At 39.1% G+C, this 26,287-nt stretch overlaps 1 protein-coding gene across 10 annotated transcripts in view; it reads right to left on the reverse strand.

The window, feature by feature from the left end:
* Positions 1-26,287, reverse strand: part of KIAA1109 (KIAA1109 ortholog) — an 88,959-nt gene that overhangs the window by 24,327 nt on the left and 38,345 nt on the right. For 8 of the 10 annotated variants that reach the window (XM_032110563.1, XM_032110566.1, XM_032110562.1 and 5 more), the window contains exons 25-53: positions 25,950-26,227; positions 25,584-25,834; positions 24,891-25,149; positions 23,653-24,496; positions 22,772-22,842; positions 22,118-22,291; positions 21,712-21,832; positions 20,746-20,892; positions 20,263-20,390; positions 19,949-20,151; positions 18,329-18,526; positions 17,459-17,670; positions 17,110-17,261; positions 16,126-16,276; positions 15,170-15,322; positions 13,684-13,924; positions 12,906-13,054; positions 12,258-12,477; positions 11,396-11,554; positions 10,207-10,382; positions 9,941-10,116; positions 8,616-9,322; positions 7,221-7,448; positions 6,756-6,849; positions 5,703-5,753; positions 2,622-2,828; positions 2,272-2,510; positions 1,422-1,666; positions 813-918 (exon numbers count right to left, since the gene is read on the reverse strand). In XM_032110563.1, coding sequence (XP_031966454.1) covers positions 813-918; positions 1,422-1,666; positions 2,272-2,510; positions 2,622-2,828; positions 5,703-5,753; positions 6,756-6,849; positions 7,221-7,448; positions 8,616-9,322; positions 9,941-10,116; positions 10,207-10,382; positions 11,396-11,554; positions 12,258-12,477; positions 12,906-13,054; positions 13,684-13,924; positions 15,170-15,322; positions 16,126-16,276; positions 17,110-17,261; positions 17,459-17,670; positions 18,329-18,526; positions 19,949-20,151; positions 20,263-20,390; positions 20,746-20,892; positions 21,712-21,832; positions 22,118-22,291; positions 22,772-22,842; positions 23,653-24,496; positions 24,891-25,149; positions 25,584-25,834; positions 25,950-26,227 — 6,340 coding nt within the window. The remainder of the gene's footprint in view (positions 1-812; positions 919-1,421; positions 1,667-2,271; positions 2,511-2,621; positions 2,829-5,702; positions 5,754-6,755; positions 6,850-7,220; positions 7,449-8,615; positions 9,323-9,940; positions 10,117-10,206; positions 10,383-11,395; positions 11,555-12,257; positions 12,478-12,905; positions 13,055-13,683; positions 13,925-15,169; positions 15,323-16,125; positions 16,277-17,109; positions 17,262-17,458; positions 17,671-18,328; positions 18,527-19,948; positions 20,152-20,262; positions 20,391-20,745; positions 20,893-21,711; positions 21,833-22,117; positions 22,292-22,771; positions 22,843-23,652; positions 24,497-24,890; positions 25,150-25,583; positions 25,835-25,949; positions 26,228-26,287) is intronic. The other 2 variants (XM_032110559.1, XM_032110560.1) reach the window with 2 other exon arrangements.

Here is a 26,287-nt window from a genome sequence, read left to right on the forward strand (position 1 = left end):
CACATAAAAATGCAGGGGAGATTGAAATGCAGGGTCTAAGGAACACTGTAAAAGCTAATATGGGTTTCCTGGTTCAGCACTGTATGCTCCTCTACAAAAAATGTTCTAATAGAATAATGACAGCTGTCAGAAGAATTATTGTTCCCCTAAGCATTTTCTTACTACCCAATACTAATGTATTTTGGCTGGAACAAATATCAGGGTGTTTCTTGTTATCCCTCAGGGAATTTAGCATTTTCCATTTTCTCCACTACATTTTTTAACTGCCTCAAGGGCATGTCACGTGGACCTGCACAGTCCTTTTGTTGCATTTGTATACCTGAATATATATACACACACACAGAGGTACGTGAAAAGATGTAGATGTACACACAGACATTCCTTTCACTTAGTTACCACTTGTTATTCTTTCTTTCTCCATGTTGTTTCCAACTATTGATGAATCTTTACACTAAAAAATAGCTGCATTTCTGTAACAGCCTCTTAGGATAAGTCAAAAAGTGTTTAAATCAAAGTGAATACAGAAGGTAACCCAGCCAAGGTCATGCCATAGATAGACACAGAGACTGATGTCCAGAATGCCACACAACCCTGCTTCCCAAAAAAAATCCTGCTTATGATCGACCTAGAATAATTTCCAGAGCCTCTGTTATTATTTCAAAGTCCTGCTCTGCTTCCTGCTGCTGCTTGCAATCATAGACATGAAATGATGGTATCTGTAAAATAAAGAGCTGATCCTGAGAGCTGTTAATGTTACCATCAAACAAGGTTTGAGGATCTTACTTAAAGCTGCTTTTACGTGTTCTGCTTACCTGAAACCTTCTGTATGACCTCATTTACTTCTTTCATGAACACTTTTTGCACAAACACTAAATGGTTTAAAAGGTCAGTTGTGAGATTATGTTCAAAGGAACCAACCTGCAGAAATAGAACATTTTAGAACAAAACTTAGTTTTAAAAACAGTGGATTTTTAGGGGTTTTTTTTAGCTGCAAACATCAGAAGTCTCAATTACAAACATGCCAGACTATTTTCTGACTAAAGAATTACAGTTAGAAGAAATGCCCTGCTTTTCCCCAGCAGGCAGGCTTGTTTTAAGCACTTTTCTCTCTGGGAAAATTAACTGTGGAAATTGGCACACAACTAGAACTTGTGAAAAGAACACTCTGTGTCAAGCAGAAAGTTTTCTATCATTAAGATTCTATGTCATGTCATTATTCTATTTATGGAGCTGTCTAATCCCAAAAAAAAAAATAAACCAGCTATACAACAATAAAATTGTCTTCCAATTTTTCAGTATTTGGATTCAACCTGTAAACCTGAGAGTTCTGGAGGAGGCAGGTTGTTAAAAAAACATGAAGATGCACAGACAGAATTACAAAGGGAAATAGCAAGTTATCAAGATGGATCTTGAACACCTACCTCAGCCACACAGCGCAGGTAGTTCCCCTGCAGGTAGTAGCCTTGCTTGGCAGGGAGTTCATCTATGCTCCAGATCTGGTCAGAGTAAGTGTCATGCTCTTCCATGACATATTTCCCTGACATGGTGACAGGAGGCAGGTTGAGACTGGCCGAAGGAGGAATGGTCGACATGTCAGTGGCAGAAACTTTTGAAGTGAAGCGCAGTCTGTGATTTGGAAGCTCAAAATTAAATCTGGTTTGGGCACCTGTAAAAGGAAGGCGGGAAAAGAAAAGGCATGAACTGGCAAAAGAATCTCTTATTTATCCTTAAATTTAAGAACATTTTTGAACAATAAAAAAAAAATTAAAATGTTTAAAATGTTATTGAGGTATACAGACCTAAAGAGCTATATATATCTACCCACATGATTCTGGGTTGTCTTAATTTCTAAAGTAAACTAAGGCTCCACAGTAATAAATGGAGAAGGGAGTCATACAAACCATCTCAGGTGTACTGAGACCTTATAAGACTATTCTCAAGTAGCAGTACAGATTATAATTAACTAATCAAGGATCATAAACTGATGGCAGCAGTCAGAGTGAAGCATCCTGAGAGGAGGCTATATATGAATGTATGTAAGTCTTCACCTGCTCTTGCATTCTGCCTCTGCAAATTGTGTGTAACAACCACAGTGAAAATTCTCTACAGGGCCACCTGATTGAAGTCCACATTAAAAAAAACTCAAGCTGATGGCAACAGATTCAAACGGATTCTAGCTATAATTCAACAGAAACACTGAGTGCTTTTGGATGCTTATAGGAAGGCCAAACTAAAAGCAATAATGTTTTTAAAGTTCCAGAGAACTGTTACCTGTCATTCCATGACTCCTCATTCTTCCCATCTTGTATTCCGCCTTCAGGGAGGGCAAGAGCGCTGCTCCAATAGCTATCCCATCTATCATGGCACTGAACTTCAGCACTATGGGCTTCTTTTCCAAGCCTTCTGGCAGCTGTGGGAATTCATTTGTTTCTACCGGAGTTTGATTGATACTTGTTGGAGTCTTCTCTGAGGGCAGAGGAGTCGCCACATCTTCTTTGGCTGGTTGGGGCCTGTGGACCAAGACAAAGAGCGGAAAACCCTTCCTGTTATTCTGCCTGGCTCTCCCACAGACACCTGAGGTGGCAAAATCCTGGAAGCGGGAGGGGTTTGGGAACACTCACGTGGTGGAGGGCTGCCGGATGAGGTCGGAGATCTGCTTGGAGAGCTGGTGGGAGCTGCGCACCATCATGCTGTGCAGCGTGGCCGGGTGCTGCGGGATGTTGATGCTGATGGCGCCCACCTTCACCACAGCTGCATTGTTGGTTTTCAGCCCCCTCTGGGCGCTGTACAGGGCCTGCGATTTGGCAATGCTGCACTTCACCACAGTTCTGACAGCAAAAGGGAACAGCAGTCATTTGCACATCCTCCCAGTTGTAGGTTAAACTGAGTTTTGAGGTGTTAGCTGAACTTCGAAGTAATTTTGTTTGTCAACTACACCCACATTCCTTTTTCTTTCACTTTACACACAGATGCACTACATGCCACAAACAACTACGCTACACTTAAAGGAACTACACATCATGCATGGCAAAAATACCAAAAATACCTGCTAAAAACTGCTATTCTTGCCTAAAGTAAGGTCATTTCAGTGCATACACACCAGGCTACACATAGACAGACAAATTTACACACACAGAAACAAAAAAAGAGCCTTCCATTTCAACTCCTGTTCAGGAATAATCTTGAATCATCCTTTTAGTAAAATGACTTAGTAAAATCTGATTTTAGCATCCAAATAAAGTCAATGGAGGAAATACTCAATATTAAATACATAGCAACTGATAAATGAATTTGTGAATCAATACTGATGTTTACTTCAAACATATTATTCCAAAATACATCATCTAAACTTTATTTTAATGTTGAGAAGGATATGGTTCACAATGGTTACCCAAGATAAAACTGCAACTGCACAAAGCTGACAATTTTTGATGTCATAACAGAATTTTGGCATAGCAGAGTTCATTAAACCCCTATTAAAAAGATATTGGGATAACACATTAATGTCCCTATGGTCAATTCCTGGAGGGTTACCCAATGGAAGTATTTTATGCAGCCAACACAGAATTGCAGCCTCAAAGAGAAAGACATGTAGTTGTCAAGATGCAATACATCAGCTAAAATGGCTTAAAAATAGACTATAAAATTGCAACATCCAATGCAAGTTTCTCAAGCACTATATTTCAAGGGGTATAACTAAACCACTTTTTGTATCCTACTTAAGTTGTTTAAAAACATTTTGGTCTATAAACTGTCTCGTGGTGAAAGATATAATAGTCTGTGAACTCCACTCTCTAAGTAATGTTTCTTCTTATTCTTATGTCAAAATACCAGCAAGCCCAAGGCAACCCAGATGTGGAAATACAAACCAAAAAAAACAGACATCACCCTTCTGCTTATAATCAAGAAATATACAGCACTGAAATGCAAACACTGGCCTATCAACAGCAAATTAATTGACTGAAGCTCAAGGAACATTCTCAGATTTTCACAGCTATGCAAGAGATGCAAGTGACCTAAAGCAGTTCAGAATTAATACTTTGGGGCAGACCATCAGGTAGAAATTATTTCAAAATATGTGATGTAGGAAACAAATCTTAATTCACAACAATTTTCAGAAAAACATTATATAAATAAACATTACTTAAGAAAAGGCCAGACTTGTTTTAATCCACCTCTTTAAAAGAAAACCACAATTATTTCTCTTGATGTTTGCTTATTTCCTATTATCTTCCTGCTACCATTCTGACTCAGCTGTTGTGAAGCCAATCAAGAACACATTTCCACCCCCATCTGTAACACAAAATACTATTACATTCAAACCATTTTAAATGCTTCCTTAAATAAAAAAGTATTCCACCAATTCAGCTGTTGCAGGAGAAAAAACCTCAGCAAAATTAACTCTGCTTTTCTCCTAAGGTATTTTCATATTTCGTGCAACTAATTAATTTCTCTGCTGCTTGCCTACAAAAAACCTACTTCCATGACAGAATGAAATGTGGAACAACTGTCTGGCTATCCATTTATTATTAAAGATCTGCAGTTTGCTTACCTACAGTGATATGCCTACAACAGATCTGGTTGTATCTAATTAAAATCATTAATCATTATTTAGGTTTTATACCAGTAATGCTTCCAGAAAGAATTCTATATTCTTGCATCAATACCATAAAAAAATCACTCTCCAGACAAATTTGTGACAAAAAGTCTTTGTCCTGCTATAGAACTGACTACAAGGCCAGTACTCTACAGATTTTTTTGGGAAATTTTGGGAATGTTGTAAAAAGGGGGGGGGGGGGGGAAGTCAGCAGGAGGCCTGTAACACACAGGAACTACTACACTGAGTCAGCTGAAAACTCAGGCAGCAGCAGATACCTGAGGTGTAAATAAATGATCCTTCCTTTAATTTCAGCCATCAGGAATTTACTTTCTAGGCCAGAGGCTGTATTGTGTTCATGACTCACCACCAGACCTATCCTACATGGATTTATCCAATCCCTTTAATAATGTATACTTTTGTTGACCACATCACATGGCAGCGAACTCAACAACTCAGTGATGCACTGGTTTAATGCTGCTACCAGACAAAAAGGAACACAAATCCCACTATTCTCCCTACATCACTTGCAGCTTTACAGTCCTTCCAGAGGTATAAGGACATTTAAAAGTTAATCCTGTATTACCACAACACTGAATACACAGACACAGAGAGGAAACCTACACCCACACACACAGATCTGCAGCATGCCTGGGACTTAACCCAGCACACAGGTAAATAAAGAGAGAAAGGAATGGCCCTGTTCATGATGACACCACAACAGGGACTATCACTCCAAGCATAGCAGTTCCAAAGCAAATCTCACCTGCATGCTCCCTTACATTTATCAACAGTATTTCAGCTCATTAAAATAAGCACAGGACCAGATCTGAAGAACTTAAGGACCAGTCAAACCATTTTAACATTACAGTAGTAAGTGCAGTGTAATAGCAGCCCCTAAAAATTGCTAACATTTACAAGGGCTTTTTTTGGCAGGTATTTAGCAGGCTTCATTAAAAACAGCTTATCTAGGTAACACAAGATGTTAAACCAAAATGTATTCAAGCAGCATCTGCCTACACAATCACACATAGTAGGAATGCAGCCATTAGGTACACAACACAGAGTTAATTCCAAGACTATTAAACATAATAATATGACATACAGAAACTCTTGTTTGGCTGTGCTTGTAGGAGATGTAGGAAAATCCTCCAGTCTACAGATGAAGATTGAAGAGAAAGCAAGAAAAACAAAAACAAAGCAAATAAAGAATAAACAGTCATGCAAAATTAGTCAGTTAATTACTTGTAACCCACAATATGACATTTATTTTCAAATTTACCAAGTTGAAGGTTTTGGGTTTACTCATGTTTGTTCTTTGCTCTTGTTTTAAAGATTTATCATTATTTTCCCTCTTTCCTTTTGTACCCTCCCTATATGTACAGACATGAAGGGCTTCAGTCACCTTCAGAAACCCTTTGTGACTCTTAGATTGGAACTTTCATTTATCCCTCTGAAAAACTTACTGGAATCAATTTTGCTGAGGAAATTATAAAATTCTATATGTTTTAAGTTCTATGTAGCATCTTCCACACTAACCAAGAGTTAAAAGGAGAGAGAGAAACTCAAGTCACATTATTTAGCCCCTTTCTTACAAGAGTCAGGTTCCAAGACCAGTCCACATACTGAGGGTTACCCAGCTAACACCTAAATTGTGTGAGGGTGATCTGTGCTACAAAGAGTCGTGGTTCAGCTGTTGTTCTGCAACTCAAACAGAAAGAGATGCGGCTCTTTACAAAGAAAAATAATGCGTGGCCTTTTTGAGTCTGTGAACCTGGCAAAAATAAAAAACCCAAAACAATGCGGATGCTGAGCAAGTGATTCATGATGTTCATGCACAGGAAGTGATTCTCTCCCCCTCCCCTGCCAGGTTGTGTCAATTATATAAAGGCTGGAGAAGGGATATTAGAACTGTAAAAATAACATGAGAGAACAAAGAATGATGCATTATGAGAATTGAAAAATGTATCTATTAAAGAAACACTATAGATCTTAAACAGGAATAATCAGCATCAGTAGATTAACTACTCCCTAAAAATCTTGTATGGTTTGAACCTGTAAGTTCCAAAAAGCAATTAGAAGCACAAGAGGGAAAATACACAACTTATACCACTTCTATGCACTTGAACAATTTTAAATTGTGAGACTTCCTACTTACTGGATATTTGGGGTAATTCCCTCCAGCAGGACGATATTGACACCTCCTATGTGAGCAGTGGCACATGTCTCAGTCATCTTTTGATGTAGCACATCTTTAGGAAAAAAAGATATATGACAGCATTTCAGTCAATAAAATACGTCAGGTATGCCTACTGCTTTTAAAAATATTGCAGCAGAAAAATAACTGAAAAATTACAGCTTTAGCAGTCACATTAAATGATGTCAACTGTAAATTGTAACAAGAAGAAAGCTTTTAGAAATGAATTACTATCTTCTAAGAGAATTTCCTCCATGGCACTTCCAGAAAATCTTGCATCCTTTTAAAATCCTTCAGCATCCTCGTAATAGTTTTTAAAAGAACTTGTTGAATATTATTATATTACACACACACATCACACACGCACACGAACATGTGAAACTGCCAGTGAATTTCACTATCGAGAACACTTTTAACTCATCCCACCTTTCATTTTTTCTTTCAGGGTGAAGCTGCCATGGATTCTTTTCAGCTCGGATTCCATGGTGAGGCCACCAATGTCAGCCTCCAGGTGGGTTCTGTTCACCATCCCTATCCCAAAGACGATGAGGGTCACGTGCTGTGGCTCCGAGGTCACCAGGCTGCGCTTCCGCCCGTTGTCCTGCTCGTTCTCAAACACCACCCTGCAGGCAGGCTCAGTGGGGCTTCGAACACCTACAGAGACACCAGCAGTTATTTAAGGGTTTATTTGTAATAAATCGTTGGCATATCCCATATATATTTGTATTTGAAACCAAGGCTCATGTATCTTGCATGTCAACAAAACTCCTCAGGAAAATTATCTGTGCCTCGCTCACTCCACCCTAATACCATTGCAACTGAACCAAATCCAAGACACAATGAAGACAATAATGAGTGATGTGGTTTCACTATTATTCAAAGATATGCTCTTATGTTCCTTATATAAATATTTGTAATTATCTAATTTTATTGTTATACCAGAAAAATGCCCTGACAGTTTCCAATTGTCCTGTTTATTTTTTGATCATTCCACAGGCAAAGGTTCTAATAATTCTGTTTTGGATGAGCAAGTTTTCCTTTTCAACACTCAAGAGCCTAAAAGCAATGTAAGAAAATTTACATTTTGTGCAGATATCATAACTGTGGATATGATATTCCATGCATGAAAGACACTGGTATCTATTTAATACAAGTTCTCATCTAACGCTTCCTCAGTTTTTTATTCTTTAATTAAAAGAAGTCCAAGGAAAATATGGCTAATACAGCAACTATACCATCCCCTGCATATTTACAGCAACCTAAGCTCAGCAACAAAAAGAATCACGCTAGTCAGCTCTCAAATTTACTCTGCTGTGTTGAAATACATTGGAAATAGCAACAATTACACCAGATCTCAAAGTTTTAGGTGAAATTATAGCAAAACCACCTGTAATCTCTGTGGGACTTCACCAAAATCAGTATTTCACCTTTCCTGCTCTCAAGGCTCCCTTTTATCTTCTTACTGTCAGTCATTCTCAAGGCAGAAATTGTCTCCCTCTAAGTGGCTTATGTACATGCTGGCACATTTTCACAGAATGATAATAAACAGCATTTCTGGTAGCCCCCTGAACACAAAACAGCACCTCAGAAGGAACAAACTCAATCCACACTACACAGTTAGTGAGAAAAATTAAGCTTTTCTTTCGTATGTCATCTTGGTGAACTAATCAAAAGCTCACCTCCATCCTCACCACTTGCCCCTCTGATCCAAGTTAGATGTGGTGGGCAACTTTCAAAAACCATCTTGTGACCAAGCTCTAGAATGCCACATTTGAGCAAAAGCACACACACACAATTATTTGGATTCATGAACCAGTTTACCTGTTGGCCCAAAAGTTTCAGAAGACTTTTCTAAGATGCCAGTTGGATCAGAAATGAGTGAATAGAAGTTCAGTAGTTTATACATATTCTGCCAGCACTCTGCAGAGGGTTCGCTCTGTTCCGACACGGTAATGGAGTCAGAGTCATCCATATGGATCGCCACGTGGTCAACCACATCTTTGGAGCCTTTCCTGGACACTTTGGAAGTCCTTCGCTCTGACCTCCCCAGGGAATTCTTGTTCCGAGACTCTTTCTTGTTGTTGTCGTTGTTTGTTCGCTTGTTCTTGGTGTTGTTCACCCTGGTGCCTCCGTTGAGGCTCCCTCGGGAGCTGCGGCTGAAATCCGAGGAGCGGAAGTCCCTGTGCTTGCGGGTTTTGAAGGTGGGGGTCGGGGAGGCCGAGCCAGCCGTGTACCTGCTCAGTTTGATGTCTGTCTGCGTGGCCTTGATATCGTCAATCATGGTGCTAAACTGATGGATGAGCCGTACCAGGGCCATGTCCACGTGCTGGCTGATGGACTGGCAGGAAATGGTGAAATTACAGTGGAAGGTGTTGTAGTAGCGCTTGTTCAAGTCATGGAAGGAGAGGGCGTTGGCGGAGTTGTGAGGGGTGCACATGGATTTCTCCATCACCACAGCACTAATGCTGAAAGTCTCTAACATCAAAGCTGGTTTGAATTCCAGAGGAGGAAGATTGACAGCTCCTTGCCTAAGGAAAGGAAAGGTACAAGTTACGACTTTGTTTCTTTTTATGAGAGTGAGAGTCAAATACATTTTTTTATACAGCCTACATCTAATTTACTGAATCCAGCCTTTTACTTCCCTTAGGATATCACCTTTTTACCACAGTCCTAAATACAATAAAATGAACTTTTACAATTTCATACTGTGTGCTACTAACATAGCAATCATCCACTTCTATGAAACCTACTTTGGCATGCAATCATTGCATTATATCCTAAAGCTTTGCCCAAAATTGGTCTGGGGGAAGATTCAGCATTTTCACAAAAAGCCACATCATTATTTACAGGATTAATTATTAAACACCATTGCAGAGCCACTCAAATTCCCCCCCACTATTATTCCCACCAGCTCTCTCCCTTCCCCAATCTCCAATTTTCAAAGGCAGCTGAGAGTCAAATAGAATTCCCAAACCATTCCATAGGAAGATTTTAAAAAATATTTTAACAGGAAGACAAAATGAAAGATTAAAAGAATAATAGGATAAGGAGCAGCCCTTTAAAGTGCTTTGGAAATCTGTTGTCATGTAAAGCCCAATTTCTGTTCTTTAACCAATACACATATTTTAAAATCTCTCAGGGCACACCTTCGGGCTCGCTTGCTTTTCCTTTCCTTTGCCGTGTCTGAATCAACAATATCTGCTCTGAGGCAGTCCAGAGTTCCTGAGAAAGAGAGGTACTCTCCAAAGTACATCCTGTAGCACAGGGGCATCGCATCCTGCGACTGAATTCCCGTGTAACTTAGCAGAGGTTTGAAAACAACCTACAAAACAAAACCCAGTTATTCAGTTATGAAGACCTTGATATTTTCCATATTCTTACTCATCATTTGGTGATGTGCAACCCCACTTACCTGTGCATCTGCCAGCTGGACAGCAGGAAAGCCCTGATTGCCCTCTTCCACACCTGCAATATCATCCTGGCTGGTGCTGTGCTGAGAGTGGGTGCCATCCAGGGTGTTCTGGTCACTGGACAGAACTGTGTTGAAGTCTGAAGCAGAGGGGATAGTAGGAAGATTGGGTGCCACACCTGAAAAATAAATACCCATGGAACACTAACACCACAGCAAATCTTACCACCACCGACTCTATTAATTCAGCAACATTAATTATATAGATACACAAGCCACAGTGAGGTCTGTAACCTCACAAAGGTGGCATTTAGGATAAAGAAACAGCCTGATACTGCTGGAACTGGTAGAGGTTGTCCAACTCAAATTTGGAAAGAGTCTTGCAGCAGAGAAACACATTCCAGTTTATAAAGGAGCCACAATAGTTCAGCAATATGTACAGCACCATGATGTTTGTAGGATCAGACTACTGGTTCAATATTAAAAACAAACTAAAACAACTTCTTGTGCCTAAGATTAATATAGCACAGCTGAAGGAGTGTTAATACAAAAAGATTCAAGTATAGTGTTAGTGAAAAAGAAAATTAAGACCCACATTTGAAAAGTCTGAATGATGACAGGCTGGCAAGAAAAATAATAAGGCTGCAATAAATTGTTACACATCTGTTTCTTTAATACATCTAAGACTTCCAGAAATATAGATTTTTCTCCATTCCCTTACACCAGTTAACCACGTCCCATTCCTAAGTCACTCTCAAAATAGATGTTTATGTTTAGTCTCAAAATTGAACTGAGAAAGAGCAAGGATTCCAATGCACACATTACAAAATAAGGATATGCAAATTGGATCAAAAATAGCCAACAGAATCGAAGGAACTCAGCAACAGAAAATGACTTTATGGCTCAACTTTTGGCAGCTACACATGGTTTTGGCAGCTACACTGACAGTTCCAAATGTAAAAAAAAAAAGCTGAATTTTTGGAGGCGGGGTGAGAGAAATTAAAACAACAGTTTTGCTTAAATCCTATCTTTTCATTTTCCAGTTTGCTGGGAAGTCCCACAAATACTATTTTCAATCAATTAAGTTCTGTTGAATTTAAGTCACAGTCTCAATTACTTTCAGTCAGAATATGGCAAACACAGGCACAGCCAACCCAGAACCATCTCAAACTCAGCTGCAAATTAGCAATACCTGTTGGAAGGCTGTTGTGTCCAGACTTGGTGGCTGGACTTTCCTGTACGACACTCCCCCTGTTGCCCACAGCATTGGACATCCAGTTATAGAAACTCACAGAGGAGGGCTCAGACAGCAAAGGGTGTTCAGACAACATGTCTGTGGCCACAGTATTTCCTGTGCACATAAAGCAGAAGCTGCAGCATTTGTTCCATCAAAGTCAGCAAAAAACAAGGAACATGGCACGATTTCACTGGCAACACCAATTTACTATAAAAATAAGCCTAATTCTCAAGGTTTATTCCACTAAATTATGTGTCAAACAGCACTACAAGTGCTACCACAGAAGTTACACGTGGCACTAATGGATGTTGCACTACACATGGCTTTGCATTTGCTCATCTCTACTATTAGTTAGAGGAAAGGAGTCATTAAGAAACCAGAATACCTCTTTTTCTGAACAATATCTTAGTCCCTGACAGCAAAGGAGAGAGGTTTTAGAGAAAATACAGTATCATATACAGTATTTAATTTACATATAAAGAAAACCCAATAACAATACACTCTGAAAAATAATACAGAGCATGAACATTTCAATGTTTCAAACTTCTCAAATTTTTGCTCCTAAGACCATTATTAAATATCTGTAAATTATCATACGCAATAGTAAACTAAGTTATTGAAATATTAGCCTTTTTGAGCTACTTACAAGGTCAAGAAAAAATGACCTTATTTATTCAAAAAGACTCATGAATTGAAGCTAAGTAAAATCAAGACTAAGAAAAGCAAAAATATTTTATTTATTCTGTTAGTTGCAATTTCTTTTCCCAACCTGATGCACTTGCAATTCTCCCTCTGGCTTACTTATGCTACATCATACCTGTTCTTGTTAAAGAGCTACTTTTAACTGCAGCTGTACTTCTTTGAGGAGTCCCTTCCAAAAGATTGTGCAGGCTAGGAAAACTCCCAGTCAGATAGCTGAGCAGACTTTCTTTCCTTGGACTTTCCCTAACTCCCATTCCGGAGCGGCCAACGTGCACTGGTGAATCTGTAGCTGTATCTCCACTGGTGTAACTCAAGGAATGATATGGATGAATGCCCTGTGTGCAGAAGAAATGAATGAAGTGCTGTGCAAACTGCAAAAAGGAAGCAACATCTGGTCTGGATATGAGGTTGGAACACAATAATTTTACTACAAGTTACTGGAGAGCTTTGCCAGTCTTAGATTTTGTATCATGATAGTTAAATCCTCGTTTCTGCTGCCATAAATAAAAGATCAAAGCCTATAAAGGTAAAGGCACATCCTTAAATGAAGGATGCACATGAAGTTAATTGGCAAGAGAAACAATAAAGAACAGATGTAGAATATAGGCCAACTGATGGAGCATCCCTTTTGTAGGGTCAGGAGCAGACCCTCCATGTGTTACAGTTACTTTTTGCATCCATTTATTATCAGCAGCTATGGAATCCCTTCTGAAGAGGCCAGCTACAGCCCACTTGGCCCAGGTGCCCAGCCCTGCACACTTACCTTTATTTTCAGCACAGAATCACTGTGAGTGTGAGTCTTGGACAACTTCCTCATGATCTCAGCACCAGTGACAGGCCCAGAGGAAGCGCTGGCAGGGGGAGGGCGATTGGCTGTTCCTTCCAGGAGCATCGTGTGCTCGCTCACAGTAGCTGCACCCAAGGAAACAGTTTTCCTCATTTAGATACATTTGGAGAACCAAGATTATCTATTATCAGGTGTATTTATCTACAGGTGGTCATGAACTTCCAAGTGCTGACACACACCTACACAGAGCCATCTGATTTACAAATAAGAACACCTCAGACATGGGTCTGCTGGGTTTTGTTTAATAACCCAAAGTGCTTCTGCTCAACCAAAACAGATATTTTAGAGAAGGGGGCAAAAATTTCTGTTATACTGTATGATTACAAACAAGTTTCACACACAAACATCTTTGGGTTCACTCTCTTATAGCTGGTAACTGCTGCCTGCCTTTTAACTGCAAGGTAGAAAATCATTAAGTTGATTAATTTTGTGCAGGAAATAACAAGACAAAAGATGTGAAAAAAGACAGGTCTCCTATTTTGTTTTTCCCTGAACAAGCACTAATTATTGTAATACTATAATTACCATTGTTAGCAGCAGCTTTGGAAGGAAGGTGATATAAAAAAAGAAGCCTGATAATTCTAAAAAAGGAGACTATAATGTGTTCAAGCATTAAAACTAAAGATGATACAAATGCTCTGAGAGGAGCTACTTGTCCCTATGACTTTTTATGGAGACAATAACACAAAAATACCTGCATCAAATTCAAACTCTGCTCCATCAGCACTCGTGTCACTCTGAAGACCCCCTCCATTGTCCAGTCCAAGGCCATCCTCATGCTCATGGCAGGCATTTGGCTGCAGTTTCATTGGCTGGGTTGGTCTGTGCAAGCTGACTCCTTTAAAGGCTGGGGTTACCACAATGAATTTCATCCACTGCCTTGCTAAGGCAACCAGACCTTTCTTAAGGGTCACTAAGGCAGGAAGGCCATCACTCTTTAAATAAGAAAATTTTAAAAATTAAAAATTCATATCACAGCATTTTGAAGTAAATTGGAGGGGAGAAGAAGTCAAAGCTCTCTTAAATCTCTGTGCTTAAGAGGCTTATGACAAACATGCTGGCACCACAACACATCAAGCAAGAAGCCAAAAAGCTGAGAGATAAAAATCACAGCTTTATTGAACACAGTAAATACATTTATCTACATGACCTGAGGATCTAGCCCAAGGGGCCAAAAATAGACAGGAAGCAGGTTTATTAAATATGAAGCTAAAAGTACTTGAGTAATTTTAAGGCTCTGAACTACGGGCTAAGATTCATAACAACTCTGTACAAACAGAACTGAAATTAAAAAGATTATATTTTATCCATTGTTCATAAGCAGTATTTTAAGAACATAAATTTCAGGCCAAATATAGGGATTGTTTTGATTACACCACTGAATTGTCCAAAAGAAAACAAAAGCTTGTTATTTTGACCACAAATCAAACTGTGCTATTTGTGCCACAAACTGTGCTGTTCCTGATCACTGGCTCTCAGCTGAATATGCTGTAAACCAAAGTGTTTAAATCTGACAGCTGTGGAATTGGATTATGAAAACGACACAAAATCAGGAATAAACACTCCTCCTTATGCCTGATGTTTGTTCAAATAACTATTTCCCACTACAATCTAGACATTTACATTCTAAAGCCATCACGAAAGATTTGATTCTTAAGCCCTGAAGTTTGTACAATTCTAGTTCCTTCCTTAAACTGTCTGCATTATCCCATTGTTTCTAGAAGACATGAAAACTAGTTCCAAGGAGAGAGTTTGGAATAAGCTAACCAGTTCATGCACTTGCCTCAAGAACTGAGATTTATTCAATTTTAAAACCATGAAAAATGAAATCTTATAAAAAGGCTATTGAAATATAATAGAGAGGGAAAGAAATCTGATTTTAAAAGCCATATACAGTTTTAAAGGCATGCCTTTTTGGTTTATGATCTCTCATGTATTTACTAATAAAATAGTTTAATAAACATTATGCATATATATAGGCCATAACAAAAATGGCAGATGCCAAAGAAAATGAAACAAGAGAAACAATATCTACTTAGCAATTTAAAGGTGCATATGAATTTGAATTATGTTTTCTTGTTTGATAACCTTCCTTAAACTGTTGCCAAAATTAAGACATTAGAATTGGTGCATCTGAAACTAAAGGACTGAGATATTTCCGGTTTTCCCAGGTAACTCACCATAGTGGCATCCTCAATAATGGAGTAATTTGCTTGATGAAGGTAATGGTGCAATATATTACAGAGTAAACAAGAAGGATTTTCTTGCAAGAAACGAGCCACTTTGGTAAGCCTGTTGTACTTGCTTCTCAGAGGAAAGTGCACACTTTTATTCTAGATTAAAATAAAAACATTTTCAACATATAAACATACTTGCAAACAGAGCATCAATGACAAGATTTCATCTATGATACAACAAACTTCTAACCCCATTTTGAACTTCTGCAACAAAGATTTGCCTCATGGGTACCTACCTTATTTGAAATAATGTATGTGAAAAATCATTCTTGATGCATATTTATTTATATGAAGCAATAAAAGAAAAGCCTGGATTCAAATTGCAGACCTTATAAAGTTACTTCTGGACTAACAGACATATGCAAAGCCAGCTGCAATTTCCAAAGAAACTTTTCATTCCTAGTTATAGACAAAACAGGCACTTCTTCTAATTTGGTTTAATGCTAGAAAGAAGGGAGGAAAAATAAATAGGAAGGGAGGTAAGAATAAGAGACTGCTGCAAAGGATAATTTTTGAGTAGAGCAGCAAACCAGCGTCACACTCAGGTCATCCATCTCACAACGCAAGAAAGGATCTCGGCGTAGGTATCACATCAAAATCTTCCCACTAGATGGTGCCAATCAAACCAACAGCAAACAAATCTCTTTCATAAAATATACCAGGCACTACAGCCATATTTCTTAGTCTTCTTTTACCTGGACATTCGCTCAGCAGTAACAGCTCTGAAATTTAGACTGTGTACAGAAAGCACAGCTACTGAACTCTTGTGACCAATTCCAAAGGCTCACAAGAGATGCTGTAAGTTTGCCAGTGAAAATATCCGGAATTCCAAAAACTATATATTACCTATCACACTGTCCTGTTCTGATATGCTCATTGATTTTATAAAGGTCATTTACCTCTAGAGCTTCTGTCATAATGCACCCCATAACAGCACAGATTCGCAGGGTTCCTTCAGTTTCCAGTTTATTTAATGATGACTTCACTTGATCAATGGGAACAAGCCAAGCGCCAACTGCAGGCGTTGCAGTGCTCAGGAGGTTCAGCTGCCTGTGGAGAAAAATAAAGAGAAAGGGGTGTTCACAGGCAGCAGCAGCCATCAGCAGGATTTTCTGATGCTATTATGAACAGTAGTCAAGTGAGGTGGGACACTGATGCAAAGTAATACACACAGACTTACTGCCCAGAAAACAAAAGCTGGCAAAAAGTACCTAAGGCAATTTTTGTTTTACTCACTCACACACTCACAGTTCTTCCCACTTTTGCTACTGCTATTCCTTCTCCTTTTCCCATTTGATTCCCTACTGAAATCATACAGTTTGAAATTCTCATCACTGACTGAATCCCACATGAACTGTTGTTACATGTCATGAACGACTTTAGCTAAAGGACTGAGGCAAGAGTACCAGAAGAGTATTTTCTATCATATGGCTCTGAAAAACTAACCTTAGAAAGATGTATTTTGACCTTTATAGTGCAAAGGCAGTAAGATCATGGAGGATATCAGGTTGAATACCAAAAGCACTGAGCTGTTCACTAGCATCTCACCTACCCAAAACAAATACCCTCCCCTGCCTTTATCCCTCACACATTTCCATCTCACCAGAGTTGTTAGTGAGGGCTTTTTGTTTCATTTGGGTTTTCTACTCTTCCTTTTTTCTTCTTTTAATCGTGCCTAGCTAAGAATTTTTTAGCAGCACTTCCATAGAAATGACAACAGTAAAAAACTGAAGCACGTCTTACTGTGATATACACAAACTCAAAATTACCATTTCCAGAGAAGCTTCAAAAATTATTGAAATTCCATTCAGAACCTACCAAATACAAATGCAACTTAAAGCAGAACTGCCATTTTCTTTCTTTAAAATCAGGTAAAATTATACCTTGAATATATATGGGCTGGGGAGCGCACATTGGTGGGGGCTGCAAAACTAAACCAAATTTCTTTGATTGTCAACTTCATGCTGCAGGAGTCAGGGGGAGGAGGCATCAAGGGGATATCTTTTTTCAGATCATCAGATTCAACACCTTCATCCTTAAAAAAAGGAATTGTGAAGTCAGAAGGGAAATTGTTTTCCAAAATTATTACACTTAAAAGCACTAACATACTATACCATGCTCATAACTTTTTTTTTTCATTAACCCTCCCAAGGGATCCTGCAGAAAGCTGGAAGTTTAGTGTCTAAGCAGACAGTATGAGTGACCAATCATTTCTACCCAGTATGAACATACCTGCTCATCTGAAACTGAATTGCCATTAATATCTGAAGAGGGACTTATTCTGTCACAAGGGAGGTTATCTTCAGACACATCAGTGTTGTAACCACTACCAGTTGGGGAATCTGAAGAGTTGTTTGATGCAAGCAATCCACCTCTCTCTGTGTCTCTTGATTTACCCATGACTCCAAATGTGTTATACAACACTGCCCCAGACTGTCTTCCCCCTGTAAAAGTACCCAGACTGTAAAGGCTGGCAGCACATAAACAGCTGTAAGTTATGTCGCATAGAAAAGATCTGCACTTAAGCAGAGAAATACACATGGTTTTGGTTAAGCAAGATGCATTAACATTTCATTCAACAACTTATCACTACACTTTCGAGCTTCCGATGGTTTATCACAAGCAGATGAAGAGTATTCACATAGAGACTGTTTTTAAATACTATTCTCTGAAAAAAATAATTCGGATGATAGAAAATACATATGTACTGTGGGGTTTTTTTTTCTTTCTGAAGCTAGCTTCTTTCCCCTCCCAGAGAAAACTCTGGCTCTATAATGCACTTTTTGTGGGTGAGGTCAGGATTTAAGTGATTAGTGAAAACATCAATTTCAACCTTCACTTCAAGCTCAGAAACTGATGAAACCAGTTCATATGAAATTATTTCATACACTATATAAGTGGTACAACTAAAAATGTCTTTATTGTATAACCTATGAAATTTATTTACCACAGACATGTGCTATTCAGTATCACCTAGATTCAACGATTTCTAATCAAGTAATTGCTAAACAAGAGGACCTAACAACAGAATTGGCAGTAATCTCATAAAACAAAATAATACAAAGCTTTATAATATATAATATAAAGCTTTTAAAGTTTTACCTTTTATCGTTAAATTTTCAATTCCACACTCAAACATTATCCAACCCCACTTCTCTTGACTAGGACCAATTCGAGCTACATCTGGAACAGCTTGTTGATCTGTTTCATCCACAAAAGCAAACTCATCCAACTCTTCCAAAGTAAAAAGAACTTTTGATTTCCCAAAAGGAATGGCTGTTATTGCACAAGTTCCAATATCTGTGAAAATAAACGTATTTACTACTTTGTTACAAAATGGAAAAAACTTTACATCTGCAGACAGCTCTCTGAAGTTTAGAGTGTTTTGGGGGAGTTATCCATTTAGTATTCCTCAAATAGGAAGCGGCGGGGGGGGGGGGGGGGGGGGGGAAGAAAGAAAAAGTTTAAAGTTGAAGCACAAGCAAGAAAAAGAAGCACAGAAAGAGGGAAAAAAAAGTCTTTCTCCTGGTATGTTAATACAGGCAGGAAAATTTTTAAATTTGGAAAAAAACAAGGACTGAGCAACATTTTAAACAATTTTATACCTAAATGTCAAATACATGAGGAAGACAACTACACTGAGTCACTTTATATCCCTTCTAATCCTTACTCGCTGCCTCCAATTTCTAACTGCATCCACTTCTGAAGTATACACGAAATGCTAAAATCTGCAGAAAGGCTCTTCCCAACCTTTTGAATAGAAGATGGTGACTTTTCTTGGTTAGAATGCCAAAACTGGCCCTCTTGATTGTCTGCAGCATACCTGATACAGGGCACTTTTGCTAAGATTCTACCCATATCTAAGTAGAAACGGATGTAACCATTTTAGTCTTCTCTTACTGTTTTTGTTTTCCTCACAAAATTTCATTGCCTCACTCATCTTTGCAGAGCAGTGGGAGTTTTGTTGTTTATTTATTTATTGCGTATTTTTTAATCATACTGGCTTTACAGAGTACTTCCTCATGTCTAAAGACTCCTGTTCATCATGGGATTGACTAAAAACTGGTATAGATTCCATCAAAACTGAAGCAGTTTCACAAAAACTGCCTCTACTTTTGGTCATTTTTTCCTGTTTGGTTTTCCCAGGATCAGGAGTTACAGTAAAATTTAATTCATAGCTTCTTTAAGACATATCCTTAACACAAACAAGGAGGAAGTCAATTGGGTAGATCTCATTTTCAGTTTTAAAACCACTCTAGTTAAAAACCTACTTAAAACTTGTCATGGTGAAATTGCTGGTACAACAGGCACATCATTGAAAGTGTTAGAAAGCAGTAAGAAAGCAAGTAAGTATAATTCATTCCCTGCATAAGGTGACAAAGAATGGTAGCTGAAAAGAGATCAGCTGGGAGGAAGGGAGCTCAGGCCTCAAATTCCAGCAGTGCAGATCAGTATTTACAGTGCAACACATCTGCCACACAAACTGCTTACAAGTTTGTCTAGACAGTTTGTAGTTTGCCCAAGTTTAAATCTAGCACTTAGTGGACTCACAGAAAATAATTCATCCCAAACTTCTTTTTCACATGTCTGCAAAACCTTCAGGTGCAAGTGGCTTTTTATCTGTTGATAAAAAAGCCACAACCAAACTACAAGATAAAGACCAACTATAACCAGTTGATTCTACGAAAGTTGACATTTCCACATTTTAATATTGTTTAATACCTGTTGTATCAAGACCTCTAAGCTGTCCATGAACACGATGGATGTTCAATTTAGCAGCAATTTCTTTTCCTTTTTCTGCTCCAGAATTGGATCTCAGTGAGCCAGAAGACTGGGGCTGCATTTTGCTGGTTTGGATGTAACGATCGAATGTGACAGAATTCCTCCCAGTTTCTGCATTGTTCAAAGTCTCCTCAACTATACCCCTTTTCAGTGTCAGGGAGAAAAAACAATTAAGCAAATCTCGAGATAAACAAAAATAATCAAATGAAATATGTCTAAAGGTTGTGACAAATAGTGACATGAACTATTCTTACCTGTTCATACGAACTTGAGTAGCAATTCTATCAAAACACAACGCTACTAAGGAAACGTGAGTCACGGTTTTGCTGGAAGAAACTCCTGGGGATTCATCCACAGATGCTTGTAGCAAACACAGGTTCACCTGTACACAGAATTGCATCAGAGTAAAGACACTTAGAAAAGCGTTACATTAATCACTAATTTCTGATACAATCTTGTCTTATACTTTCAGTAAAAAGAAAAATAAAACCATCACACCTAGAACATAATTTAAAGACATGGCAGCCAGTTACCCCTACAGTGGTTGTTATATAACTATTGCACATTCTACCATCATAAAATTAAGCAGCTCCAAAACAGCCTATCCTACTCCAAACATTAGTTCTCTAGCACAAATGCACAGCTTCACTTCAGCTTTTGGGGAACAAACAGGGATGCAAAATAAGGGTCATTTTGTGAGGCACTTTTCTACTAATAAGATAAAAAAAAGCTGTTACCTTTGGAACTGTAACATTGGCCTGAAGACCTTTAATTGTCACGTTATCTTGCTTAAGTGAGAGATTGGTCTGTGCTGGTCCCTGGTTTGTTGTTCCTGTCGTGGTGGTGTCTATTTTTGTTCCTCTGATGTCCTGCTTCGAAGATAACTTGAAGAGGGGAGGAAAATAATTTATTAGCACAAACTCAAGAGCTGCTGAGCTCAGGAGTAACAGGATATTTTATCAGCACTGAAGCAGCAAGAGATTTTGACTTTATTTTAGGCAATTTACCACGATTTTCCAGAACAAAGGCTCCAGCACTTAGAGGTACAGTAGGTCTAAAACCATAAGGGCAGCAGTGACATTCTGCAGTAAACTTTAACAACCAGACTTCAGCTGAAAGTTTGAAGTCTACACATGTAAATTATATAAAACAACTTACTATAAAGCAAATTATTAGTGTCCACTACACTGTGGAGTCTAAAGAATCATAAAATATAAATATGGTCATTACCTTGGACAGAAAGAACTCCTAATTCTGTAGAACTACCATACAATTCTTTTTAAGTTAAATTAATTTTTTAAAGTCTCAGATGAACTGCAAAAAAACCCACAGGCACTTTCACAGCTCTCCCTAACTACTGTAGAATAATAAATAACGTCTCACTGAGATGAATGTAATACTTAAGAATATCAGTTATAGTAATTTCAAAGAACAGAATGTGTGATTTGATCTCAGGTAAATTACTGTAGCTATGAACTAGACCATCCAAAACAGAAAAACTTCAATCCTGGAAGAGATTTCTGGTCACTGAAAGACAGTATGTAGGAGTTGAATATAAAAATGTATGCAAGTATGCATTCAAAATTAATATAACATTTAGCTACTATATCTCAAAACACTAAATTCAATTCAAACTTTCTGTGTAAGATACAGAATAGACCATTCTCTCAAATCCATGTGGATTTCCCTTGTTCCTTCCTCACATTTTCTGAGAAGCTGGTCTTGCTGTTCTGCACAGCATCCCGCAGGACTTTGCAGTGCAGGTCATCCACGATCGCTGCCGGGTGCCGGGAGCTGGCACAGTGCACCATGGCCTCGATGTACCTGGGAGGGGAAACCAGCCACAAGAGACCATTTAAACTCCCAGTTTCACATGGCACACCATCAACCACATGTAATTAACACTACAGAGGAAAAAATAAGCACTGGCAGACACAAAGGGCACTTCCCATTCTTCCAGTCACCTCATAGGAAATGCAGAATTACATCCACTCGGCACCAGGCCCTGCTGTTCCAGCAGCCACATTATTCAATCCTTTTACATAAGCTTTTGCTGAACAGAACAGCTGTGATTTCAGAAAATTTTAGTATCATCAAAATAAAAGTTACCTATCCAGTGCCTCTGCTACAAGAGGAGTCAGAACTACATCGACAGTTCCTTTTACTTCCACTATTGCCGTTGTCCGTGTCTGGAAGACCGGGTGATCCAACGTCCATTCCTCTGTTATTGTTTCATCATCTGTATTCTCTGCAGACTTCTTATCCAAAGGAGTGTAAGGTGTGCTAAACAAGTCAAATACACATTCATGATCAGGCTTTGGAAAAACAAATACAGAAGTGTTCTGGTTTCATTTTAATTCTTAATAAAATCCACATAATGGCAGGTTTCTTCTACCATATAGCTTAGAAAGTACACAAATATAATCCCAGGGCAAGGCCCTCCCTAGTTGCAAGTTCAGCTTCTGGCAAAGAAATGGACACTTGCCATTAGCACCTCCAAATTCATCTAAATTGAATCACCATTTGTAATCCTGAAAACGTACAAGTGAAATAATTTAATGCTTGCACTGTGTACTTTCTTTTTGACCACACCCAAACATTTCATAATAGAATGATCTGTTCTGAAATAGATCAGGTACTGAAAACTACTGCTGTAAATCAAATTTTGAAAGGGCTAATGGGAGCCAAAATATTTAAGACGAGTATCAGAAAAATCCTACTCTTAAAAAATATGCTAATAATGTCAGGCTGTGTTCAACTTACTTGGATGTTGATCCTGTAAGCTGCATGCCTCTGTCCAGTAATGAGTTAGCTGTGAGACCCTGTTTAACAATCTAAGATAAAAGCGCGAAGAAATTTATTACATTCTTTCCATATATGAAAAATTCCCCAACCAAGGAATCTTTAAAAATTCGCCTTAAAGCCGTTTTTCTTAAAAGAATCCCTTAGAAGCAGATTCTCCAATATAGGATACAGGAACTCCTAGGTTTACTTTTTTAATTCCTTGAAAAATCAGATTATACAGCATTTACATAAACATTGACTCACTGGTTTTAAAAAAAACCCTTCAAATACTAATCTACAAAAGGTTTGCATGAACACAAACCTTTTCTGCCAAATGATAACAAATTCCATTCCAGAGCTCAAACACCTATTTTCTATCAAGTCATTACCATTAATTTTCATGTACTTCATTTCAGCTCCTTCCTTAAGCATGTATGCTCAGGTCATTTAAAAAAAAAATAATCATTTCCTAAATCTGAGTAGCAATTTTATTTTGAAATAAAGCACTGAGAGCCTAAATTGTACTTTATCAGCATTAAATGTAATGTTACTGCAACTTTGTATAACATATTGTAAACAAAATTCACATAAATATCCTTCAGCTGTATAGCACTCAACAGCCAGCATTTTTTAGTGCAACAGTGATAATTCAGAACACACATCCACAGAATTCGAACTCCATCTTTCCTTGTCCACAACCTCCCAGCCACTCAGCCCCACTATCTGAAGTCAGAAGTTCAAGGTATTCCTTAACTAAAAGCCAAGAAAATTCAAGTTTCTTCTAGCTTATTCATACAACTGGTACTAAGCCATTTTATTTTGATTTCTTACTCCTTTCTCTACTCCTCCATCTTCCATACCTTAAAAGTTGGGACAGAGAGTTGCTCAAAAGATGAGGAACTTTCTTCACTCGTTGGTGTGTCAAGGTCTAAAGGGCGATGTAATGAGGATTTGGAAGTTCTTTTGTTAGTTGGATGCTTTACTGACCAGTTGATCACCTGGAACTGTGTAAGGTAATTTTGGTAACATGCCATTACAGGCTGCTGGGAAGTTATTTGCTCACGTTCCACAGTCTTCTCAGAGTCCAGGACATACATGTTGTCAACGTGCTCATCATCTCCTCCCAGAGCTGAAACAAATGAAGCCTGGGAAGGATGAGTCTTAATTGGCAACGTTTTCATATCCTGACTAATTTCTCCGTGGATTGTGCTTGTTAAGGGCCCTTCCACACTGTGATAAATAGACCCCCTACTGTATTCAGTTTTCTGAGCTTGCTTTTTTCTCTTCTTCCTCCCTGGATAGGTTCCTGGACCTTCATCACTGCTTATGGGCTCAAACTCTTCTGCAGCTGAAAAATAAGCCTCGCTATCCGCCATGGACATGCTGGAATCCATCGAGCGGTACTGGTGGAACGAGTTTGAATCTGCCGAGGGAGTGTAGGGGAAAGAGCCAAAGCTCCTCCTCTGCTTTGGGGAGTCCAGGACGTTCTCGTCGCTGCGGGACACGTCGCTGCTGAACTGCACTCCCACGGGGACGGGCTGCTTGTCTCCATAGAACGCTGCCGTGAGGCTCTTGGTGCTGCCGAGCCGGGTGGAGCACACGGACGCTTGTCTTTTCAGTGGGGACCTCATGGGGGACTGGCCCACAGGCCTCTCCTGGGGGCCAGGGGACACAGGCCGGCCCTCTGCACCCTCCACTGCGACACTGGGAACGAAAATAAACACTTCACTTCCTTATTGCATTACTAATGCTTCTCTTCCCACACTGTACAACCTGTCAAATGCATCAGTGATTCTGTGACTTTCTATTAGTGTAACCATTATCTTCATAATGCTGGCTGCATACCGAATTCTGCCACTTGTCTACACACAGAGGATGTAAAGCCAAACATTTAACAGCAAGTGCTGGTGTCTTTACATGCTGGATTTTCTACCTTAATCAGGTAACCATCCCCTATCAGGGATCCAAAGTGGCATTCAAGCCAGGAAATGAATTTCAGCAGCACCATTTTTCAGCTTTAAAAATTGATAAATCAATTTCTTACATCTTGGAGCATTCAAAAGTTGAATTATGCACCGACCTGGACAGGAGTACTAACCTTCCATGAGCATCTTCCCTTTTTGCACTGGGCAGGAACTCCTTCTGTCCCAGGTGATCCTCAGCAGTGGATGAGGGGCTGTCCTTTTCCCCTGCAAGCAAGGGCAGGGCAGCACTGGAGCTGCTCGTTTCCTCTGAAGAGGATGAGGAGCTGTGGGAGCGCAGCGGCACCTGGAGGCTCAGGTGTTGTGCTTTCCTTTCCATTTCTATCCCCACAGATCTGCAGTCCCAGTCTTTTCTTTTGACACCATTTGCTTTACCTAGGATCAGGGACAGAAAAGAAAAACTGAATATCTGATAACACAACTGCAGTGGACTCTTCCCTGCCTACTGAAATAAAAATCATTATTAAATAAAAGCCGTAGGTTTGAAATGCATGCACATATTAGCACGTTGTACTGACAAAAATTGATAAAATCATGGCAGCAAAATATCAGATTGTCTTGGTCGGCTCCCTTTTATATACATAGAACAGATACAAGCCAAAAAACTCTTTTACTCAGAAAGGAGTTGTATGTTAATATAAAAATCCAGCACATGAAAGCTTGCTCAAGCTCTGTCTGCTCTTAGAAGGGGTCAGGACACAAGAGCACAAGCAGTTGTACCAGACTCATAAACACTATAAATAGCAAAACATTAAGAAACTATACTTTTGGGCAAAATAGAGTAAAAATACAGTACAGTGCATTCTCACCATCTAAAATTTTAGGAATCTCCTTAGTAATTATCCATTCTCCTGGCTGAAGTAAAGACTGTCCATAAAACATATCAGATTCTGCACTTGTGCTTGAGAAAGCAGAGCTGCTTGAAGGTGTCAATTCCTCAAGTTTGAAAAAATCCAGTCCCGTTAAGGTGCCACCAAAGAATCGACAACCACCGAGACAGCCACACTTGTTCTTGCTTCTCTTATTTCTCAAATTATCATCAGGCCACAAAAACCACAACCTACAAAAGGCAGAAGAGCAGAAAATAAAACAAAAACATGACCATGCTGAAGCTCAGCGAAAGCAAGATTCAACGATATCCCTTTAAATGCACCTCCCTCAACCGCATCTCTCACCTCTTGGTTCGGTTATCGTGCGTTTCCAAGAAATGCCTCTGCACTTCGTGTTTAGAAGGATGATCTGCAGCTAAAGCGATGTCAGCAGTGATGAGGCCCAGGTTGACAGAGCCAGCTTCCAGCCAATATGCCCTCCTCAATATTGGCTGGAGGCCAGTTCTGCAGTTGTTCACCTGCTCAACATATTGTCTGAGCTGAAGGTCCTGGATGGCCGCGCTGACGCCTTCCCCAACAGACTGGTTGTGCAGGTTGCAGTTTGCAATGCGTATGGCACCCATCTGAAAATGGGATTTAGACGTGAATCCTGACTATTTGTGAGTGAAACAAAGGAAGAATGG

This window comes from Corvus moneduloides, chromosome 5 (genome assembly GCF_009650955.1).
Source record: "Corvus moneduloides isolate bCorMon1 chromosome 5, bCorMon1.pri, whole genome shotgun sequence".
Taxonomy (NCBI): Eukaryota; Metazoa; Chordata; class Aves; order Passeriformes; family Corvidae; genus Corvus; species Corvus moneduloides.